Consider the following 21,951-nt stretch of genomic DNA (forward strand, 5'->3'; position numbering starts at 1 on the left):
AATAAGAACCGTGTCACTCTGTTATCTGAAGTGCAGCCATGTCCAACTAGACTATTATGTAATTGGAGACACCCAGATAGAGAGAACAGAAAGCTAGTGAGCATTGAGATAATTTTTCTTTTAATAGGATCCAACTAAACAAAATTCATTCAACAGTATCAAATCTCATGAATAACCACAAAAAAAGCAAGAAAGTTATCTTTCTTTCAAAACCCAGTTTCTTCATCTCTAGCTTATCACTTTAGAAAACACCGGAAGTGATAATGTGTTTCAAACTTTTTTCTCTAGTCCATGCTTCCTTGTTTGTCTACCTTCCCAAGCAAAATCTCCCATTAGTTGGCTTGTTCAATGATGTCATTTGACATCTCAATTTCTTCACATCTGATGGCTTGATGGGTTTCAGCATGAACTCCTGGGCTCCTTCCTCTATACACCTGTTTTAAAGTAGGATAGAAATTAAAATTAGTCAATCTGATTGCATCAATTTGAGAAAAAAAATATTGTTTAAAATGCCAAAGCAAGATAGGAAATATGCTTTGCTAGTAATTACTTGTTAATTCGTGTTGGTATATTTTCTGAGGACACTATGACCACTGGAATCTCCTTCATCGTAGACGACTCCTGCTTAAAAATATAGAGAAATTATATCTCGTGTAAACAAAGCAGATTAGATTTCATAATAATTCTTTGGCAATTAATATTCCAATTTGTTTATATTTTTATGGTACAAAAGTCTGACTAACTGATCCTTCAAATTAGGGCTGGTCATCGAGCCGAGCTGCTCGCGAGTAACTCAAACTTAGCTCGACTCAAACTCGTCCACGCAAAAGTATTGAGTCAAGCTTGAGTTTAATTTAAAGCTCATCCTATATCGCGAGTAACTCGAGCTCGAGTAGCCTCATGAGCTGCTCGTTCGAGTCGAGCTCAAGTTTGAGTAGCTCATGAGCTACTAGTTTTATAAGCTCATACCCAGTATATAATTTATAATTTATACCGGTTTTAATGTTTTATACACTTTTTTTTCAAGTAGCTTGAGCTCAAACCCGAGCTCGTAGTGCAAAACGAGTTGAGCTCGAGCTATTAGTACAACTGGACGAGTCAAGCTTGAGCACAATATTAAACTCAAAAGTCGAGCTTCTACATGTGCGAGTCAAGCTTGAGCATGGAAAAACTCAACTCGGGTAGGGTAGCTCGATGACCAGCCCTACTTCGAATGATTACATTGATCTCTACTTAAAAAAACGCAGCACGATACCTTGATCTTTTTAAGCAGTTCGTATCCGGTCATTCCTGGCATGCAATAATCAGTAATAACCATATTCACCTTCAATTCCTGCAAAGTAAGAAGGTATGCACAAAAGCTTTAGATTCATTTTGGTTGGTGTAATGACATGAATTACATGCCTAAAGCATATGATTTTGAGGACTCGACTACAAGTATGAGTGTATTCCAGAGAAAGAGGAAACCTCCTGCACTTAAGCATGTGAAATGCATACACGACGGGGAAACTTTTCAAGGCAGATAGATTTTAGATCAGGTTGGCTGAGATGCCCCCAAGCCCTTCTCAGTCCACTCAGAGTTTTTGTAAAACTCTTGATGCATTCATCAACAAGAAGTACTATGATTGAGTAAAAATTAATAGATCAAAATTAAACCCGCTTACTTTGTTTTCTGTAGTTCCTTTCTGATCTCCAATGCCAAGATATTCCAAAGCTCGTAGGCCATTTTCTGCAATAGTCACTGCAAATAGCAAACCAAGATTGGCATCCAAATGTTCTTTAAGCAAGTATGTAGATCGATTCTATAAATAAAAATATTAATTAGCCTGCATTAAGAGTGAAGAAATAATAACATTCATACATACAAAAAACATCAAAATCAAGTTATAAATTATTGCTCGGCCCATTTTTGTAATAGGCATTAATTAAAGATTTTCACACAATCCCCATTTTTAGATTTGTGCTTGTTGAATATTTTTTTTTTTTTTTTTTTTTTTTTTTTTTTTTTTTTTTGGTAAGCCTGTTTTAAATGAGATCAGTAACTCTTTGATGCTGGCGGGATTTGAGCCCCATACCTCTGGTATCATCACCCAAAGTTTTTACCGACTTTGCTAGTCAAGATGCAAAACTCTTAGTTTGGGAAACATAGAAAAACTCTCTCATGAATCAAACTTCCTTCCCATTTAATTTTGGAATTCCTTTCCAGAAAATTTCTGGCCAAAACTTAAAATTCGGTAGGATCGAAAGTTAAAAAAAGAAGTTACTATTTTATGTTTCTTTCTTCCTTATCTTTTTCTCTATTTTATGTTTTCATATAACAGCATTGTCAATTCACAAGCAAACGTTCAACAATCAACAACTTTGTTGATTTTAGTCCAAGGCCCAGTTTATATTGTAAAGCACAATCAGCATTCAGCTATTCATCATCCTACAACTTGTTTATATAATTATATACAAACCTGCTTGGCGAACTTGCTGGACACAAAGATTATAGGCAGTTTCTAAAACGGAACTACATTGTGCGGTCTTACATTGTGCTCAACACAACGCTTCATTTGCCTAATGTTCCTAAAGTCCCTAGCTGTGGTGTCACTTTGTTGATTATTTGCTTCAACATTAAAGTTTGTTTGCAACGTTGCAATTTATAAACAATTTAGAAGCACTGAAGCATACTTTGCTTATAGATTGTTGAAGGACTGGAGTTACTCTAGAAGTCTAGATTAGTTTTACTCGTTTTCAGGACGTGAGTTTTTTTTTTTCGATAATAATTTTTTCAGGACATGAGGTAACATCACAGATTCAGGATAGAAATGGCTATTTTGATGGTTCCATCTTAGAAAATGCATGAAAAAACCTCAAAAGTTCTTTTTGACAAAATCAACATCTATATCTGTCGTGAACACAACATGACTAGCTTTCATTTTGTTGGTATGTTTGCTCACAATTTGTTAAACCACCACAAATAATGTATCAAATACAAATAAACATTTCCATAAAATAGAGTTACATTCTCCGAGTTCTGAACATCAGATCAAATGATTTTTGTGTGAAAAATCATTTTGAAGAAACTTTTGTACACCTCGCTAGAAGACAATAAGAAAATTAGTAAGTTATATAACTCGTACCTTTGCAATTATACTTTTTAAGAATTTGCTCAATGAGTTTCCTGTCAATAATATTGTCGTCTACTGCAAGAACATGTGGTTCTTCTCCACAGTCGAACTCATTTGATGTTGATGAAGAAGAAGCCATATTATTTCTCTTATTCCTGTCACCTTTTTCCCACTAACCAAATTAAACTACTCAAAAACCTCTACAATGAAAACCAACAAACAAGAGTGTTAGATAGAGAAGACAATGCAGACATACACAGTTACACACACACACAAGAGAGGTCCACAATGCAGTCTTATTTATAGGAAAAAGAAAAATGAAATCGCAATAATATCAGTACACAGATATTTCGTGATCTTTTTGTTCTGGTCTCTGATATATTATTCCTGCGTCCTGCCTACTCTCCAAATCCTCTCAGTATCAAGTTACGATATAAGCCAGCTCACCTTTTTTGGTTCAGCTTCTAATCCCAAAATATATATATATATATATATATAGATAGATAGAGAAGTTACTATCTGCCAACAAATATATTTCTTGTTTTCGCTTCAAATCTAGGATTGCATTCCGTTTGTACTGATTCACCTTACTAATTGGCTCCAACTTATGACCATTTCTTGTCTTCTTTTGCTTTTTCTGAAGTAAAAATTATGACCATTTCAAACTATGGCAGTATGGCGGCTCACTTCATTTCTCTTAAATAGTTGTTTGTTGCGTTTACCCAGAAGAGTATCGTAATCTAGAGTCTAGACATTACGGAGATCATCATTCTCAAAAATCAGGCATTTAAGTTTTCTAGCATCATCAATCAAATCCACAACATGGCGACAATGTGTTTTGATTAAGATACAAGATGACAGTCGAGATCATAAGACAATTGGATATGGTCTATCGAATGTAAGGTTTGGCGAGGGTTTTCGTGAAGGCACTACTTATTTTATTGAGAGCCTACACACTCAAAACAAAACCAAATGGGTCATAAAACTAAAAGGATACCGCTTTATTGAGTAGGCACTCTTTAAGATTGATATGTTTTTATAAAAAAAAATGGCTTAAGTTTGATTAGTTTGGTTTTATTTTAAGTTCTATTGAATTAATGTGTTTTTTCAATATTAACAAATTTTAAATTTTAATTATTTTATATAAAATCGAACGAATGAGTATATTCAAATACATTATGGATTTGATTCGTAAATTATTATGAGATTTATTTGTTTTAATATTTGGGTTTCTCTAAACTTTGATAAATTTTATAATTTAGTTAATTTTTAAAAAGAAAAATAAATCAATCAATTAGTATCTTCAATTAGTAATAAATTTTATAGATATTTTTTATTTAATTTTGAATATTAAAAAAATCGAAAAAAAAAATTGTGATTTGATTATTAATATACTATTTTAAAATATTATTATTTTCAGTCTTAATTCCAAGACACGTTTGTTTTGTAATTAGTGTCAATATAAAAATTACGTGTAAATTGTGCCTACGTGGGAAATGAGGAGATCAAGAGTGCCCCCTTAATTAGGTGTAAAATCTTTGATGATGCTTTTACCTGCAACGATCAAATCAAGAAGTAAATCGTAACAAAATAGAACAAAATATTGGTAGGATTACAAACTTATTTATGACAATGACGGGCTAATTTCGGTGGGCCATTTATAAGATATCATTTACTATGTCTTGAAATTTGTGGAAAATAAGATTTGATACTGTGGCCTTTGACTTGGTAATTTTAAACGTGTTTATCGAGGTATATCTCAGGTAAATCTCCAAGAGAAATCTGTCATCTCTCAATCTTGTTTCCTTCTTCTCATGGATTTTGATACTGCCCACTGGTAAAACTTCTCGCGGTCAATGCATATATGGATTGGACTTTTATTTTTCTCCACTTTCAGCTGGGAGGATAACTTCAAAAGATTGACTTTGAGATAACATGATTGCCGCCACGTTGGCAGGGAAATCTTGGAACACAGAACTCCCAAGCTGTTGTAAAAAAATCAAAAATCGAAAAAGACTGTGTTATGATCCAGAGATAAAACACTGTCACCGACTCTCGGCTATTTTTTGGCCCCAACTCGTAAGGCCAATATAAAAGTTATAAACACAGGTTTACAGTCTAATTAAAAGTGGTGTCCAAACTATGCAATATAGCTGCTACCTGATTTCAAAATAACACGCACTTGAGAGGTTCATTTTGTGAATTGATCTAGTCTAAAGTCTAATGTTAACTGTCAAAGTTAGAATAAATGCTTTAGAAATCCACCGTTTAGGGCATCTCTAATGGGGGGTGTAAATTCTATAGAGTGAAAATTTTACACCCCAAATATAAAAAAACTCTCTCCAATGGGAGTGTTATACCGTAGGTAATAGTGTATTAGCTAATAGAGAGGGTGGGGAATTCTCCCTCTCGCTATTAGTTAATAAAAAGCCCGGACGTCACTTAAAAATAACGCCACGTTTAACTTAAAAACTCGGACGCCACTTCAACACGTTTGAAGCTTTATTTTTTATTTCGGACGCCACCTGCGAGTGGCGCCCCATTTTAAATTAAAGAGGGCCACTTGGAGTGACGTCCAGAAGTTTAAAATCTATTTTTTTTACACTCTTCCATTAGAGAGTATAGAGTGTGGATATTTATGAGCTATACAATACTATACACTTAGAGGTGTAAAATCCTAATGGCACCTAGGTGGAGGTGTAATTTTACACCCCCCATTGGAGATGCCCTTAGGTGGGGAATCTGACATATATGAGAATGTCCATCCAATCTCTAGGATATGTAAATATGCATTCATAGATTTTGTTTCATCTATTTTTACTCGATATCATCTTATTTATGTATTTTAACTAATAAAGTGACCCTCTAGCAGGTGTCCACTAGCAAAGTCGAAGTCTAGAGTCGAAGAGTTACTGATCTCATTTAAAACAGACTTGTCAATAATAAAAAAAAAAAAGTGACCCTCTAGAGAAGAAAATATAGGTATTTGTATTTTGAACTCACCAAGTGCCCACAAGGCAACCAACAAAGACATTTGTTTTTTGAGTTCCAACTTTTAAGCATTTTTGTTGGAATCATAAGACAAAAAAATTGCATGCTAATTAGGGGTGGCAATGGGTCGGGTTCATGTGTCATATTCGGGTCACGTGTTAGAAGAGCAAATCCAAACCCGATCCAATTACTAATCGTGTCGAGTTTGTCAAATCTAAACCCAATCCATCTATATAATGGGTTACCCAACAGGTGACCCGCTAAGCCAGCGGGTTAATTTCAGATCAGATTCACAGAGTACAAAATATTTAGTATTTCACGATTTTATATTATCAAAAAAATATGTATAAAATAATATGTATTAATTCTCAAAAACCATCTATAATTTAATCACATATTAAGGGAAATTGAATAATGAAACATATTTTTATTAAATGAACCAATATGACAATTAATCCATCTTATTTTAGTCGTTTATTTTAGGTAGTTGAGATGATAAATCAGATTTTAGATCAGTTTCGGATCGGTTCACAGACAACCTGTATGCAAAATATTTAGTATTTTATGATTTTATTTATCAAAAATATATATATGTATTAATTCTCAAAAACTATCCATAATTCAATTAGATATTAATGAAAATTGAATAACAAAACATATATTTATCGAATGAATTAGTATATAGGCTCATCCTTATCATTTTAGTCGTATATTTTAGGTTATTGGGATAATGAGATTTAAAAAAATAATGAAACGTATCTTAAAACAGATTATACATGTCACGGGTTAATGGCCCAACCCATTATACCCGAAAGCTAATCGAGTCTACTAACGGGTTACTCGAGCTAACATACCTAACCCATTTATTTGACGAGTTTGGCGGGTCAACCCTTCAATAACCCAAAAATCTTTTTTTCCAATCCGAACCCGCTAATATAATGTCGAATTCGTACAAGTTAGCGGGTCATGTACAAAACTGGCACCTAATGCTAAGATGGCTAGGTAGTTTATAGGCAACTAACAATTTTCGTCTTCGCACTAATTACCTGCACTAACGGACTAACCTACAGAGTGTCTTGTGTGGAAGACTATGGCTATGTTTGATAGGAGCTGTGGCAAATGCAAATTTTGTCACCATTTGCCACTGGCAAATTTGCTATGTGACAATTGCAAATAACTCGTGGCAAATTTAAATTTGCCACTGTTTGATGATACTATGGTAAATATCATTTGTCCTGATTTGCAACCATTTGTCTGCTTTGTTTGATTGTCCAAATTTGCCACGGCAAATATTTCATTTTTTCATTTTTATGTTTTAAAATATTTAAGATTTAAAAATTATAGCTACTCTTATTTGTAAATTTATTTTATTTATATATAGTTCCATTGAAATACACAATGTTAATCTCTTAGCTACTACCGCCGTATGCAAGACACAAGTTTACTATGTAGATGGATTTGATAAAACGTTTAAAGTCAAAATCCTGTGTGAATCTCCTTTTGAAGCTTCCAAATCCAAAGTGAAAGGTTCATATAATGGGATAGTTTTTGAAGCTTCCAAATCCAAAGTGAAAGGTTCATATAATGGGATAGTTTCAACACTTAATGCGTATACTGCATGTCTCCAACATTACAAAATTAATCGTCCCTAATTTCTAATATTTTTCTAAACCGTGAATTGAAAAGTTTCCAACATTAGGTATTTTCAAGAGTGAAAGGTCTAAAAATCGGCAAAGGTGCTCTCGAAAGTGTGCAGGTTTGTTTTAAATGAATTCGAAATGATGAAACACTTAGATTGTTACCGAAATGTGATAATGTCTTTCATCCCGAATGTATTGATGCTTGGTTAGCTTCACATACTACTTGTCCGGTTTTGTCGTGCTAATCTCACACCTGATTCAAATCATCCAAAGAACGGATGGTAATGAAGTCACGAATAACAAAATCAAGATTCCTAAGCGAAGAAAAAAAGAGAGAGACAAGTGGGACGCTTAGTGATGTATTTGGGCAAGTTGAGCTGAATGAATCTTTGTGAGACACCTGGACGGTCGAACATTTCCGTGCAAAACAAATACAGTTATTTGGGCCATCCGTCATGAACGATGAAACTACTGGGTGGTACTTTAAAACATACCGCAAATATCAATCCTTAAAATAGAAGGTGCACGTTGTGAAGTCTTCTTCGGATATTTCGAACTATCTATTGTTATACATGAGATGATACATTTGAGAACAAAGAAATGAGTTGGCCCTTTCTTATTCTCTGGGTATAATCCAACTCACGCCAATTTCTTTGCTATGAAGTAATTAACATTTCTCAAGATGCATCGAAAAAGTTTCTTTCGTAGATCTCTTCATGTTCCTTTCGGTGGAATTCTTGGCGGCTTCTCCTCACCTTAGCTCATTCTCAACCATGTAAGCTAGCTCCTTACCTTAGCTCATTCTCAAACATATTCAAGATACTTTTAGCTCCTCCTCAAAGGCTCAAACATGCCGCTTTGTTAAGTGTGACGATAAGGCACGCAGAACAGATGTTTTTCGTGAAGGACCGGATGTTATAAGAAAGTTGGACCTCCATGTGAATAGAAAAAATAAGAACACATTACCAAGTTCATAATACATCGAGACAATGAATGCAGTGGTGATTAAGAAGCTTTGCTACCAAGCTTTGTCGCTCGAACAAGTGCAGATGTTATACCATTCCAAAAATGGAATGTGTATGACCCATCCAAAATCTTTTTAGGAGGAGAGCATATTCTTCGAGTTGTTGAAGTCTCATCACCGGCGCTAAATATCCGTTAACAAAACGGGATTGAGGTAGAAACACAACCGAAGTAATGAGAGAATGAAAAAGTGAAGCCATGATAGAACCCTAAAATATATGTCCCGTGTATAGGCATCAATGGTAGAGAGATGAGAATCCATGAGTCAGTGACCATGTTATCTAATTTCCATATTCATGGAAGTCATTACAAATGACTACGGGAGTACGGGCCTAGTATTTGGTGAATCTCATTGATTGTTCATATCTTCTTTAGGTATGAACAATCCGTGTTCATACCCAAAAAAAACCTGAACCCAAAACAAATATGAACATTGATTGTTCATACCCAAAACATATATGAACAATAAATGTTCATACCCAAAACAGACATGAACATTGATTGTTCGTACCCAAAACATATATAAACAATAAATGTTCATACCCAAAACATATATGAACATGATTGTTCATTTTTGGGTAGCTCCCCTTTTGGCCTGTTTGATATATAAATCGTAGTCTTTGCAGAAATATCAACTAGTATCAAATTGAAGCCATTATCAGATCGACCTCCTTCATCACTTCCTCCGCAAATTCTTTTGGGACTCTTCTTACTCTGCAACCATCCGTGATATGCACTAGAATTCAGAAATAATCATAAATTCTTTAAGAAAACAAAATTGTAGTCATCGTGAAGAAATCCCAGATATCAAGCATGTTGAGATCAGAAAACAGGGATGCTAATGATTTTAGTAACCGAGCTAAATGTCCACAAATATGCTTTAGTCTATCACATGGTAATAGCATGCTTGATGTCTTCGTTTTTTCTTAAGCAGGTCGGACAAAACACATAGACATATCGCACTATTTACCGGTGATAATTAGTTTTCAAGTCTTTCCAAGCTCAACTCGGACAAAAAAGAACACGTTAAAAAACAAGTTAAATAGGCTTATCAATAGGTAGAATTGATGGATAGGTGCTTGCTTACTTTGCTTTAGTGATATACATATAATCAATTAGTCAACAAAGGTGTTAGAAATCATGATTAGTCAAAAATTTGTTTTACCAATCTTTGTTGATGTATCAACTCCTTAAGCATAAAAAAACGCATTAGAATCGCCATAATATCAACACACTATAGTGCATAGTCGAAAGTAATGCCGATTTATGTGGAGCTTTTATACTCTTCCAACAATGCATTGAAGTAAAGGCGACAAAAATACCAAAGTTGTATTCAATCTTGGGAAAATCCTCGTGATCAGATTTTGGTGCTTAGATAAAGCACAAAACCAGATCAAACCGTAGTGAGCTCTGGTTACTTTCGGAAGAAAAGTGTACCAAACACACGCGAATTGGCATTACTTTTGAGCCAAATTTTACCTCAAGAAAACGACCGGAAGGTCTCCTCTCGCTTCTTGCCTCGAGGCAAAGTGTACGAGATTCCAAGACATTTGTAACAAAAGCAAACTTCCCTTCTCTTGTACAAGCCAACCATGTTCCACCAAAGCAACTTCATCTCTCCCTCCCAAAATCTCACAACCTTCCCACCATGAAACCGGCTTTGTAGGCCTTAAAACAAAGAACAAATGAACAAAGCAACCAAGACAGTTGTCACATACTCATTACGTTAATCCCATAAAAATGTCACTTACTAACTACATCGGTAATGCTTTAGTATATGGAAACTAATAGACTAACATACTAAAAACTTTTAATCCGCCTTGTCGGGTTCCTTGACAAAGCAATGAGTTCAGCAGTTTTGTCACTCGGATGATTGGGAAGTTTGTAGCATTACTCGAGGTGGAATAAGCAAAGGCAGTGTTGCGTTTAGCTCCAATTTGGGCTACTTGTTTGATTTATGGCATTGTAGGTCCAGGGTGAAAACTAACACTTTCTGCTTTAGATCGTGAGATGACATCTTCTTGTCCATCACTCCCAGATTCACCGTCTTCATCCATGTTCGAGGTACGTCATATATGAACAATAAATGTTCATACCCAAAACATATATGAACATGATTGTTCATTTTTCAGAGGTATAGTAGCGCAAGCAGCGCGGGTCTCGTGGGCGTAGGCACGTGCATACCCTAGTTACAAATAACTCGACTCAATGGAGCTAATTCAGTCAAAGAACCTTGTGACATTCACTGCAGAAATGCTTGTGTCTTTCTCCCTTTCTCTTGTAGTCTTGAAGGCTGTTGACTTGACTGACCTTAAGCAGGTGACTCTAAAAAGAGTTATGCACTTCAGATGCTTTTTGAGGCCATCTTTAAAAATCCGAAGCTCTTGTTTGGAATATCTTCACACTGTTTGCGTTACCCCCGAAGCTTGAACCTCTAGGGAATGGTCTTCATTCTTCATCAAGCAATATGTTGTGAATGCCGACCATGCCGATAAAATCATCTCCAACAAATTCAAGATTGCTAGAAAGGCCTTGAGTAACATGGAAGGAATTCTGATGTGAACTTTCACTAGACTTTGAAATGGAAATCGATAATTTGTAACCTCTCCCACTCTTTATGGTTACAGTTGCTAGGTGGCCTTCATGTTTTGTTATTATTGTACTTTTAAGTTACATGTTTCAAATTACATTATTTTAAAACTATTATGTTATGTAAACAACCAATGAATACGATGCTCTTTTGGTAAATTCGAGATATTAGATTAATCTACGTTAGCTCTCTGGGTTAATCATGGGATTTTCACCATGGAATTTCAAGCTATTTAGTGAATTCCTAATCTGTACATTTATCTTTCTACCCTGCCCTCCAGTTAGATATGCCCTTTCACAGCCACAAAATCCTAGTTAGCAAACTATGGCTAAGAAAGCTTAAAGTGAAGGTGTTCGATAACTTCTCTTTTCACAATTGTTCTCAAGTAAGTCGTTGTTTTTAATTAAAATACACTTAAAACCCACAAAATCTAAAAACACACCATCCATTGAATAGCAATGAGGATCTATAGTCTCAACTAAAATGAAACAAATAAAGGGTAATAGTGCTTGTCAAACAAAACGATTATAGATTGATTGGTTGTTCGCAAGTTGTTTGGCGAGAGGCTTGCACTTCTTCCATGTCGAATCGGGATCCGATATCTCACTGCATCTTCTTCATCCGGTGACCGCAGGGAATCTCCCTCGCCTTAATATGGACCATAGACGAAATTTCTTCAAGCAGCAAAAAGTCTTCTCTTCACCCTTGTAATTTGTCCATCATGATCCCCGCAAATCACAAATTTTGAGTAATTGATTAGCCATAGTAGCAAAAATCCAAAAGAACGCCTTAAAACTGACAAGTGCATTACATGTACCATAATAGCAAAATCCAAAAGAAGTGCCTTTAAGCCACCGGAAGGTTGTCCAAAAGCCACTCCTTCCTAAGATCTTCATCATCAAAACTCAAAAAGATTTCACCCATGTTTGGGCTATTTCCAAGGAAGGTCATTCCAAGCTTAAAATTTTCTTTAGACAACTCAAGACCTTTCAAGGCATCATGAACTTTTTGCATCATGCTAGGAGGTCGCTTCAAATTGTCCGCCATTGCCTTAGCAGCTTCTGCAAGATGTTCGAATGTCTTAGCTATCTTCTCGCCGCTCACATCTATGCAGGTTTTTTTTTCTTTTGCCCATTCAATTTTGAGCGGTGATTCTGCTTCCACATTCACCCTTGAGCCTTGGGTAGCATCTCCGGTATTGTCAACATATTCATTTACATTAACGGGGTCATTATCATCAGTTTCATCTATTAACATAAACACACAACATAGTTATGAGCTTAGTAATATCTTATCGCATAAAGAAAAACCACAAATAAAAAAAAATCGCTTAACGTACCATCCAATATGGGTATAGCATCAGGATCATGCGCATTAAAGTTTCCACTTCCATTTGCAGAATCATTTCCATATATGAAGTCAAGCATCTCATAGTTTGGAAGCCACTTGGTTTTATAACTTGCTGCAGCTGGGTGAGCCTACAATGATAATGTGACTCACGATTAGTCCTCTAGGAAGCTAGCTTCTCTTCAATGACAAATATATTAAAGTGAAATATATATAAAATGGCTAAATCAAGATCATTTACCTGAATATACCTCTCCCATACATCGGCATCAGCTTGAATGTACTTAGTTTGATGGTTAAAGGAGAAGCCACTCGCCTAGCAACTCTGCAGTAGAACTGTAGTAGGCACCCCTTAATGACCTTAGCCTAGAGCACATGATTCCAATCCACTTTTTGAGAACCGAATTGGTTACCACACTTGCAACTTGAACTAGAGTATCTTTTCTTGGAAACGTTAGAATTCTGAGAACCCTTCCCTAGAACAAAGAATGATGTCAAACAAAGTTCCGACAAGGATCTTGTCCATTCCATCGTTCCAACGATTTGACGCTTTCCCTGAACAACTTCGAATTGGTGGAGGCGGGGTGGAGGACGTGGTGCTTGGCTTCTAGCATTGTTATGTGACATTGTTTGAATATAATAAACCAAAAGAGAATAATATAATAATCAGTGTTCTATATCGACATTACCTAAACCAAAATGTGATAGTGAACTTTCAGAAGTGGTAGGACTTGAAACCAAAACAAGGTTTAGATATTCATACACAAATCTAAACAAAGAGTTACTAATATAAGGAAGGCTATAAGAAACCATATTGTCATATAGATTAACAAAAGTCATAAGCCATAATAATACAAGTATCCCGTGAGGCAAAACACATCATTCAACATTGCCAAAACAGCGACAACAAAAAACATAAAATTAAACCACTAGTGCCAACAACACACTAGTTATTCTTCTCCATTTCGTTCATCTCGACACTCCCACATGTCCGCCATCAACCCATCTCTCCACGGCTGTCCAACCATCACTTTGAGTCATGGTTATCCCCACATCATCGCCTACTTCTCCATTTCCTTCCTTTTCAATAGTCGCTCTTTTCTTCTTCCCATATATCATCATTATTATCGAAAGTAAAAAGTTATGCAACCCACAACATGCACAAATTATCTTTGCTTGTGTCTCAACATCATGGTGTGGAGCATGCCTAAGATACGCATAAATCTTTTTCTTCAACACACCAATTGTCCTTTCAACAACATTCCGCAAAAGATGAATGACGGAAGTTATACATTTCTTTTGCATTCGGGCACCGTTGTATCTAGAGTTACGTTGTTGGTCACTAAGATGATATCTTACAAAGACGATATGGTGTAAGGAAGTGTGGAACTAGCGGGAATCCAACATCGGCGAGATAATACTTACCTATGTGAAAAAATTAATTAGAATGATTGATGAATTTTAATAATACTCCAAAACAGTTGGGATTTGAAATGTTTTAAGGATACGTACCATGTGGTATAGTTAGTTTGTGCCCTAGCCGACTCACTGCACATCTCAGCAAACGACCATCATGGGAGGAACCCTCCCAACCAGTAAGTACGTAGGTGAATCTCATACCAAATGTACATGCCACTAAGACATTCTGAGTAACCTGGCCCTTTTGATTACGATACCTAACTTGATCTTGAGGTGGTACGTAAGCTTCAAAGTGGGTGTCATCAATTGCACCCACAACATCCTAATTAATATAGCATCATCAGTAAAAGAATTACTAATTAACATTATGTACATTAGATATATAGCTAACAAACCTGGAAAAAATGGTGCCAAGATTTAGGTGTTCCACCACAGTCGGCTGGAGAGTTTTCTATGGTGGCAGGTCGTACTTCATCTCTATGTAGCCTAAGCAGTGCATTTAAGACTCGGTGGAAGTACCGGTTAATTGTTTCTGTTGATCTAAAAATTGAAGCTCAAAAGTCCGATTCCTTAAATCGTGGTCCAACTGGTGTGTAAGAAAATGGTTACTTGTTCTTCAACCTTAACGGACCGACTATCAACTAACCCATAACCCCGCAATCGAAAGTGCATAGGCGTTCAAATGTAAATATCCTCATTCTCAACTGTCAGAGTAGCATATACGGTCACTACACTGAACATTCGTGAAAACAATGTTTCTCCGAGCATCCCAATTTCTAATGAGGGCCCTAGGAACTATAACCCTTCGCTTATTTCTCCTATACCATTGGTACCACATCATAGCCCTGCATGATTGTTAGCATCATGGTAACTCGCAACTAATTTACGTTCTTCTTAGGTTGGCATTCTACCTAATTAAATGGACAATCATGCATGAGACGAAATAAGACAAAGCAAAAACATAGAATGAGCAAAGAATGACAACAATTTAATTAACCAGTAAAGAAACCAAATTCATAACTCAATCAAAAGCATGTCAACTAGATTACTAACACAAGCGACAAAAAAATAGATTTATACCAAATGCAACTACAATGAATCCAAATCTGATGAATTATCCAATTACTTATTAAATTGAACAAAAAGGCAGAAAATATTATTTGGGCATTCAATATTTGACTTTGTACATGAATTAATTATCAAAGTTATTAATTCCCATAGTTCGCAACCCTTCATCTTATTTCAGAAATCACAATTCATAGTGTTCAGTAGTTCACAGTAACATTGTATACAAAATAAATCCAGCATATTTTACGATCTATTTTTCATTTTTTTTTCGGAATAAATAAAAACAGAGCCAAATACTCAACAATCATGCACTGAATTAACAATCTAAATAAACAAAAAAAAATTTGAAATCATTATATATACTTGAACCCTAACCCTAACATAAAAGAATGAGAGAATGAAAATTAACATGCACACACATGAGAGAGATTGAGAGAGAGAAAGAGATGAACAAACCTCCTCCGTCAAGTTGTGCAAGTCGATGATTATGTTGCTTGTCTCCAAATCAATACACAACTCTCCAAATCAATACACAACTGTATGAGGAGAGAAATTAATGAGAGTGTGAGAGAAGAAAAAGTTAATGGCAAATAGGAGAGAAACTAATGAGAGTAGAAAGAGGGATTGAGAGAAAATGGGAAGAAGACGAACCTGGTTGAGCGCTCCAGTGAGAGTTTTTTTTTTTTTTTTTTTTTTTTTGGCTTTTTTTTGGTGGCAAATCCACTTATTTTGGTGGCAAATTTGTGTACAAATTTGTCGTGGTAAAATTTACTCAGCTCCCCCTAGAGTAAATTTTGCCACCAAAATCATGGCAAATGACAACTTGTGGCAAATCCAAAAAAAATTTGTCATGACACAAAAAACACATCAAACAGTGCCAAACAAGTGAATAGTGCCATTTATTTGCATTTGCCATGACAAATGGGGCTATCAAACACAGCCTATAATCTTTACTCTTTCAAACATAATTTTGTTTTACGGCAAATCACCTTGAAGTTGGATATCTTTATCATTCACACATTATTTTGGTAAAACTTTATAAACGCTTACCTTTATGACTCGTAATATGTTTCCTAATCCATAGTATATATATTGATCACCTATCTAATTTAAGTTAAAACTCTTCCAATTGTTTTTATATTTTGTCTTCTATTTTGGTATTTTTTTTTTATAATAACAAATATATGATTTTTGTATCAAAATTAAGAGATCGACCAAAGTCTACTTTGGAATGCTCACTAAAATCGTGAATTTTTTATTAATTGGGAGACAAAGATCAAGATCTAATACTAAGCTACTAGCCACTAGTGGACCGTACCAAATTCGTTCTATTCCCTATGATCTTTCACTTACATTTGATTATGCCAATAATATTTTCATTTATAAAATTCGTTAATCTCCAAATTTGAAGTGTCCTACTTATTTAGAGGAATGTTTCTTCAACAAACAAGCAATCTCACAATCTAATAATAAGGTATAATATCTTGTTTTTTCGATGATAGGTATAATATCTTGTAACAAATAAGAGTACATGAGAACCAATCGATACTCCATGATCAAAGGTACAATATATCCTATAATGATTAAGAGATTACATAACAGTATTGACAACTTTAACTAATCACTCTATGTGATTTTCATATTCTGGTTAGATTGAAATACTTGTACAAAAAAACCATGATTGTTGCCTAAGCTAATTAACTAACTTCTTTTGTTTCATCAAATTATCACCACGCACGTTAATTTCACCAAGAGGATATATCATTATAACTATGTATTAAGTAAGAAAAAGCAACCTGAACAATTAGGGCTAAAGTGGCGAATCTTGAGATTTGCTTGAGTCAAAATTAGAATTGGTCTGTTAAATGTTAACGCCTAGGTAGATACTTGAGACGAGATAATTTTGTATAGACATGCATGTTGCGCAAGAATCAAACTAATTAAGTTTGTTTGGGGTTTTATATTTACACTATAACAATATAGCAACAAAATTATCTTCAATTCGTCAATTAGGTTGAACTTTTGGCGAAATTAGGAGTTTAGTGAGATAAAATTCCGCACAATCTGAATATATTAAGTTTTTGTTAATTTACTTTAGATATACCCTATTTCGTTATCATTTTTTTTTAAAAAAAAAATTTGTGTCAATAATAAGTTATTTTGATGTGAAACAATTCGGGTATAATTAAGCACATTCACCTTTTTTATTTTTTATTTTTTTTGTTGGTAATCATTTCATATATTAATATATCAACAAGGTGTTACATTAGCATTGTTATTTTCCAGTCATGCTTGGTTATCTATTACAGGATTGTTCTTGCTCTATCCCTTTCCAATATATCTTGTAGCCAAGGTGGAGGCATCGCAGTCCACAAAAGTAGGGATCAATTTACCAAAAGATGTTCTTTGAATTGGTGTGCTACATTATTTCCAGATCTATGCACCCACAAAAAACTGATCGACAGTCCCAAACGTGGACGAACTAGTATGACATGAGATTGACCTCCATAAAATGCTTGATTTATGTTGAGTGAGGTAATCCACATCAGCTTTTGCATCCATTTCTACCTCTACTTTAATGTAGTTGATCTGCTAGCACCATTGAAAGGCTTTGAGGACTCCTTTGTACTTTGCCTCCTCGTCTGCTGGCTTTATTTCTAGTTGAGCATGCCGCACCTAAGAAAAATCCTTTAGTATATCTGAACACATATCCAAAAGTGGCTGTTAAATCTTTCTTGCAGAAGCTGCCAACCACATTTAGTTTTGTATAGTTCAATTGTGGCATAATCCATTTTATATTTTGGGGAACCTTTGGATCAACAGCCTGACAGTAGCATTTTCAAAGAAAGTATCAAGTGTTATGCATAATTTTTCAAAATTTGGCTTTCTATTGTTATGAAACTAGTGAATGCCCGTGCCAGTCGGCACTCTAGACACATTGCTTTTGAACAACACCCCAAGAGAGACCATCTCTATGGTAGCATTGGATCGATGATATAACCATTTCCAACAGTTTTATACTTCATAACCATTTCATACGCATACTCAAGTGAGTTTAATTATTGCAATTCTATGTATTTCATTTCTCACAAACCAACTCATTACACATACCCTTATACATTCATTAATTCAGTACATATCAGAATGAGAATGATGAAAATAAAGGAAGAGAGTCTTCAATTAAGAGCATCATCATTTTTTTTTTTTTTTTAAATAAAAAAATTCAGCAGAGTCTCCTTTGTATTTTCAACATTTCAAAAACCTAAATCCTGTCATAACCTGAAAATCAAACAATACAATTCTCATAGATCAACCATACCAAAATATATAACTTCATATTTATACATAACACAAATTACTTCTAAAACTAAAAGACAACTCATTAAATATTAAAGAAGACTTTGCATAATTTTTCACCTGGGGCTAATTCTAGTAATGAAATAGAAAAATAAAATAAAATAAATACTCCACGCCCACTTATCGAGTTCCTCATTTCTCTCATTCTCCCCTCTATGCATACTTTTCACACCATTCTGCTACCATATGGATAAATGCGCCATGGAGCAAAGACTACAATCATGTTGCTGAAAAATTATGGCAATTTAACTTTGTACCTGCAAACAAACCACATACACATGATTTTTTTAGACTTGATACATTTAGCATATTGTTTACAAAAGAGATGGTTCTCAAAATAAAATAATCTCTATTCTTATTTTTAAGTATCCACGCTATCATAAAAAAAACCACCTATCATAAAAACTTACATAGCATATATATGGATACAACATATTCTTTAATTTATAAACCAATAAAAGTAACATTCTTTAATTTCTCACTCACCTTTTCTCATTGGTATCGATGTTCTTAGAGAAGAACTTCTGGGTATACGACATTTGTGGTACAATTTCTTGCATTAGGTGGAAGAAAAACGGATATTCTTTTTGAAGAAGTACATCTGGACATGGCCACATAGAGTTGCCCATGACTGAAAACCGGTGTCCTCAAATCAATGCCAACATATTTCACTGACTGACCTTGCGACTTATTAATTGTCATGGCATAAGCTAGTCGAACAGGGAATTGTCGCCTTGATAGTTTGAAAGGCAACTCTGAATTTGAGGGAGCCAGAGATATTCTTGGGATGAGTACCGATTTCGGCTTTTCTCCGGTCAAAATTTTGGCTTGAAGGACTTTATCAAGACATTGAAGCACCATAAGTCGTGTCCCATTGCAAAGGCCATCTTTAGGTGCTATGTTCTCGAAAGCAACATTATAGGGCATCCGTGTTTTAACTTGAGATTGAAAGGTGGTAAGCTAGAAGGGTCGAGGGAGTTGAGAAACTCGGTGGGATAGTGAGCCCCACTTGGATTATCAATATCATCTTCGATAATTTTATCTGCAGCCAAATACTCGAGCGTTTCACCAGGGAACAAATTCAGTGCAACCTCATTAATTGCACTCACATCATCATTACGGGCAGCAAGAATAGTACGATCAGTTAAGAAATTTGGAGATGGTGTGTCCATAACATCCAATTGGGGATAGACAGAGAATATGAGTTCTTGGATATTGGTACACTTGCGGATTCCATTCGGCAATTGTATGCATTCTTTCGGATTCGAACCAATCTAAATGAATCAAAGCAAAAAATGAATTCATTAGTTTCTAAAATAGTTCGTTTATATATGGAACTAATAGAGAAAAACCATTATAATTAGAAGGCATTAATAACACACCTCCAACAAAAAATCGGCGAATTCGACATTCTCGGACTCCGCCATTTCAAGCCGCATGTTCTGTACCAAGTGCAAAACTTCTAAATAACTCCAAAGGAAAGAGCGCCGTAGTGATGCACCAACAAATTGCTCTCTCTGGCCTAACGGTATAACAGGTAGTGTTTGTCGAAAATCACCACCAAGAACTGTAGTGATACCACCAAATATCTTCTTGTTTCCGCAAATATCTTGAAGTGTTCTATCTACTGACCTCAACACAAGATATCTATGTTGCATGGGCACCTCGTCCCCAAACAATTAGTTTTGTTTCTTTAAATAGGTCGCAAAGGTCGGAATGTTTAGCAAAGCCGCAAAAAGTGGTATCCATCACATCAATTGGAATCTTAAATGTAGAATGAGCGCAAAGGCCCACCGCACAATAACAAAGATGCAATTCGATGATGCCACCATGATAACAATAAGGCCCATGTCTTTGCGGTGCCTTTGCAATTGTATTATACAAAAAGTTTTCCCTGTACATTTTGCTCCATCAAAAAGAAAAGTTTGCCCTTGTCACCCATAATCTTGAATCGGTCCGCGTTAGTTGTAAGCATGAAGTTGTTCGTCATTAAGGCGACTCACATCAACCGCACCTCTTCTCCTATGCCTTCATGCTGAAGTTGGCGTTGCTCCCAAATGAGCCCTATTGCCAACAATTTTGCTCCAATCCTCCTTTTGCTTTGGCATGGGCGGAAATCTTCCAATGTCTTCCCAGATTCTAAAAGGATTTGTTCCACCAAATATAAGCCGTAATCTGTTATTTGCTCATCAGTTGGATCTGGGATGCCATGTTTTGTTCGAAGCCAGTGTCCAAGATCATCACATATACTCGATGCAAATTTGCTCCAAAGTAGATCTGGTCGTAACGGATGACACTCTAAAAGAATTACACAAAACAACCTCCGCAGTTGATATCCAGTTTTCATTATCGCCGCCTCTTCTAGGCATTGTATCCACTCATCATCAGCTTCCAACAGCCCACGGGCAATACATGCTTCTTTGTATGTGTTGTACACGGTATCACCAACTTTATAAAGATATGCAAAGGAGGTAGGCCCTTTTACAACACAGAAGTAGCAAGCGTAGATAAAACCTCTCCCGGCATTAGGGCTTGCAAAATACATCCTACCAATGGAAGGTCCCTGAATCCTAGGAGTCCACTCTTGAGAGTCTTTGTGGAAAACATAGTGTCGTGGAAATTCTTGATAGATATATGCTCGTGCATCTGGATCTTCATCACAACGTTTAAAGAAAGCCGGTGTTGAAGTTTGGTCTCCGCTCGGGCAAGAATTGCATCCATAGGATCTTTGCTATTGAAAACAACCCTATGCATACCTTCCAAATGAAGCCAATCGTTGGACACTTGGAAACTCTTTATGCATTGGATTTGAAATAGATGTCATGCACTTCGTTGGTCCAATGTACCTTGCATCGATATATTCTTTGAATCTCATCATTTGTTCCTCGCCGCCACCATTGTTGCTTTGTCATAGCCTTTGTAGATGTACTTGTTAATATATTTAACAGCTTGACACGATGCACAAACTTCAACATTGATATGAATGATCAAACATTTCGCACCGGATATGCATTATAGGGAACAACATCTCCATTATCAACTTTAACCATTTTATTCTTCCTCTTCACAAAATATTTCTTGCCGATTGTCGCTTTTCGGTAAATGGAGTACCCTTTTTATCCATAATTGTTTCCTCCACAAACTCTTTTGGATAGCCTTTGGTGCATCGACCATTTTCCATACATGAAGCACTCGGATCTCGATCACCACGGGGGCCATGAACCATGCACTTCTTCACTGTTTCAAACAATGCGAGGGGTGGGTGTCGGGTCCGGGAATTCAAAGACATACAAATTTATCCACTTGCTCACTGTTTGAATCTTATCATCATGCGAGAAATAAAAGGCAATGCATGTGTGGAAGACCGCTTCTGAAATTCAATGGTATAAACATATGCAACCAC

At 35.6% G+C, this 21,951-nt stretch overlaps 2 protein-coding genes and 2 pseudogenes across 3 annotated transcripts; all 4 read right to left on the reverse strand.

Annotated features, from left to right (window-relative positions):
* Window positions 1–96: 96 nt before the first annotated feature.
* Window positions 97–3,615, reverse strand: LOC147490293 (two-component response regulator ARR17-like). Its single transcript, XM_086570516.1, has 6 exons — window positions 3,455–3,615; window positions 3,126–3,313; window positions 1,665–1,741; window positions 1,256–1,333; window positions 551–621; window positions 97–434 (listed from the first exon to the last, which is right to left on the reverse strand). The coding sequence occupies exons 2-6, from the start codon at window positions 3,250–3,252 to the stop codon at window positions 308–310; spliced, it is 480 nt and encodes a 159-aa protein (XP_086426642.1). The 5' UTR covers window positions 3,253–3,313; window positions 3,455–3,615; the 3' UTR covers window positions 97–307.
* Window positions 3,616–9,304: 5,689 nt separating this feature from the next.
* On the reverse strand, window positions 9,305–10,820 carry LOC147490294 (uncharacterized; annotated as a pseudogene).
* A 1,369-nt stretch (window positions 10,821–12,189) lies between these two features.
* On the reverse strand, window positions 12,190–13,826 carry LOC147490295 (uncharacterized). The gene is made up of 4 exons (XM_086574843.1): window positions 13,692–13,826; window positions 12,946–13,020; window positions 12,697–12,835; window positions 12,190–12,418 (listed from the first exon to the last, which is right to left on the reverse strand). Exons 1-4 carry the CDS (start codon window positions 13,824–13,826, stop codon window positions 12,204–12,206), a joined length of 564 nt encoding a protein of 187 aa, XP_086430969.1. The 3' UTR covers window positions 12,190–12,203.
* Window positions 13,827–18,475: 4,649 nt separating this feature from the next.
* LOC147490296 (uncharacterized) lies at window positions 18,476–20,167 on the reverse strand (annotated as a pseudogene). The gene is made up of 3 exons (XR_015201327.1): window positions 19,931–20,167; window positions 19,035–19,822; window positions 18,476–18,805 (listed from the first exon to the last, which is right to left on the reverse strand). The product of XR_015201327.1 is annotated as an uncharacterized LOC147490296 (transcript).
* Window positions 20,168–21,951: the final 1,784 nt, after the last annotated feature.

The sequence above is a fragment of the Coptis chinensis genome, chromosome 7 (genome assembly GCF_015680905.1).
Source record: "Coptis chinensis isolate HL-2020 chromosome 7, ASM1568090v1, whole genome shotgun sequence".
NCBI lineage: Eukaryota > Viridiplantae > Streptophyta > Magnoliopsida > Ranunculales > Ranunculaceae > Coptis > Coptis chinensis.

Bases quoted from the DNA above. Each gene is read 5' to 3' on its own strand.
- LOC147490293 (XM_086570516.1), bottom strand. From the start codon at position 3,252: ATGGCTTCTTCTTCATCAACATCAAATGAGTTCGACTGTGGAGAAGAA. The intron at 1,742-3,125 runs GTACGAGTTATA...TGCTATTTGCAG, and splicing joins TAAAAAGTATAATTGCAAAG to TGACTATTGCAGAAAATGGC. The intron at 435-550 runs GTAATTACTAGC...ACTTTAAAACAG, and splicing joins ATACCAACACGAATTAACAA to GTGTATAGAGGAAGGAGCCC.
- LOC147490295 (XM_086574843.1), bottom strand. From the start codon at position 13,826: ATGATGATATATGGGAAGAAGAAAAGAGCGACTATTGAAAAGGAAGGA. The intron at 13,021-13,691 runs GTGGGAGTGTCG...CAGAGTTGCTAG, and splicing joins GATGGGTTGATGGCGGACAT to GCGAGTGGCTTCTCCTTTAA. The intron at 12,419-12,696 runs GTACGTTAAGCG...AACATCTTGCAG, and splicing joins TGCTATACCCATATTGGATG to AAGCTGCTAAGGCAATGGCG.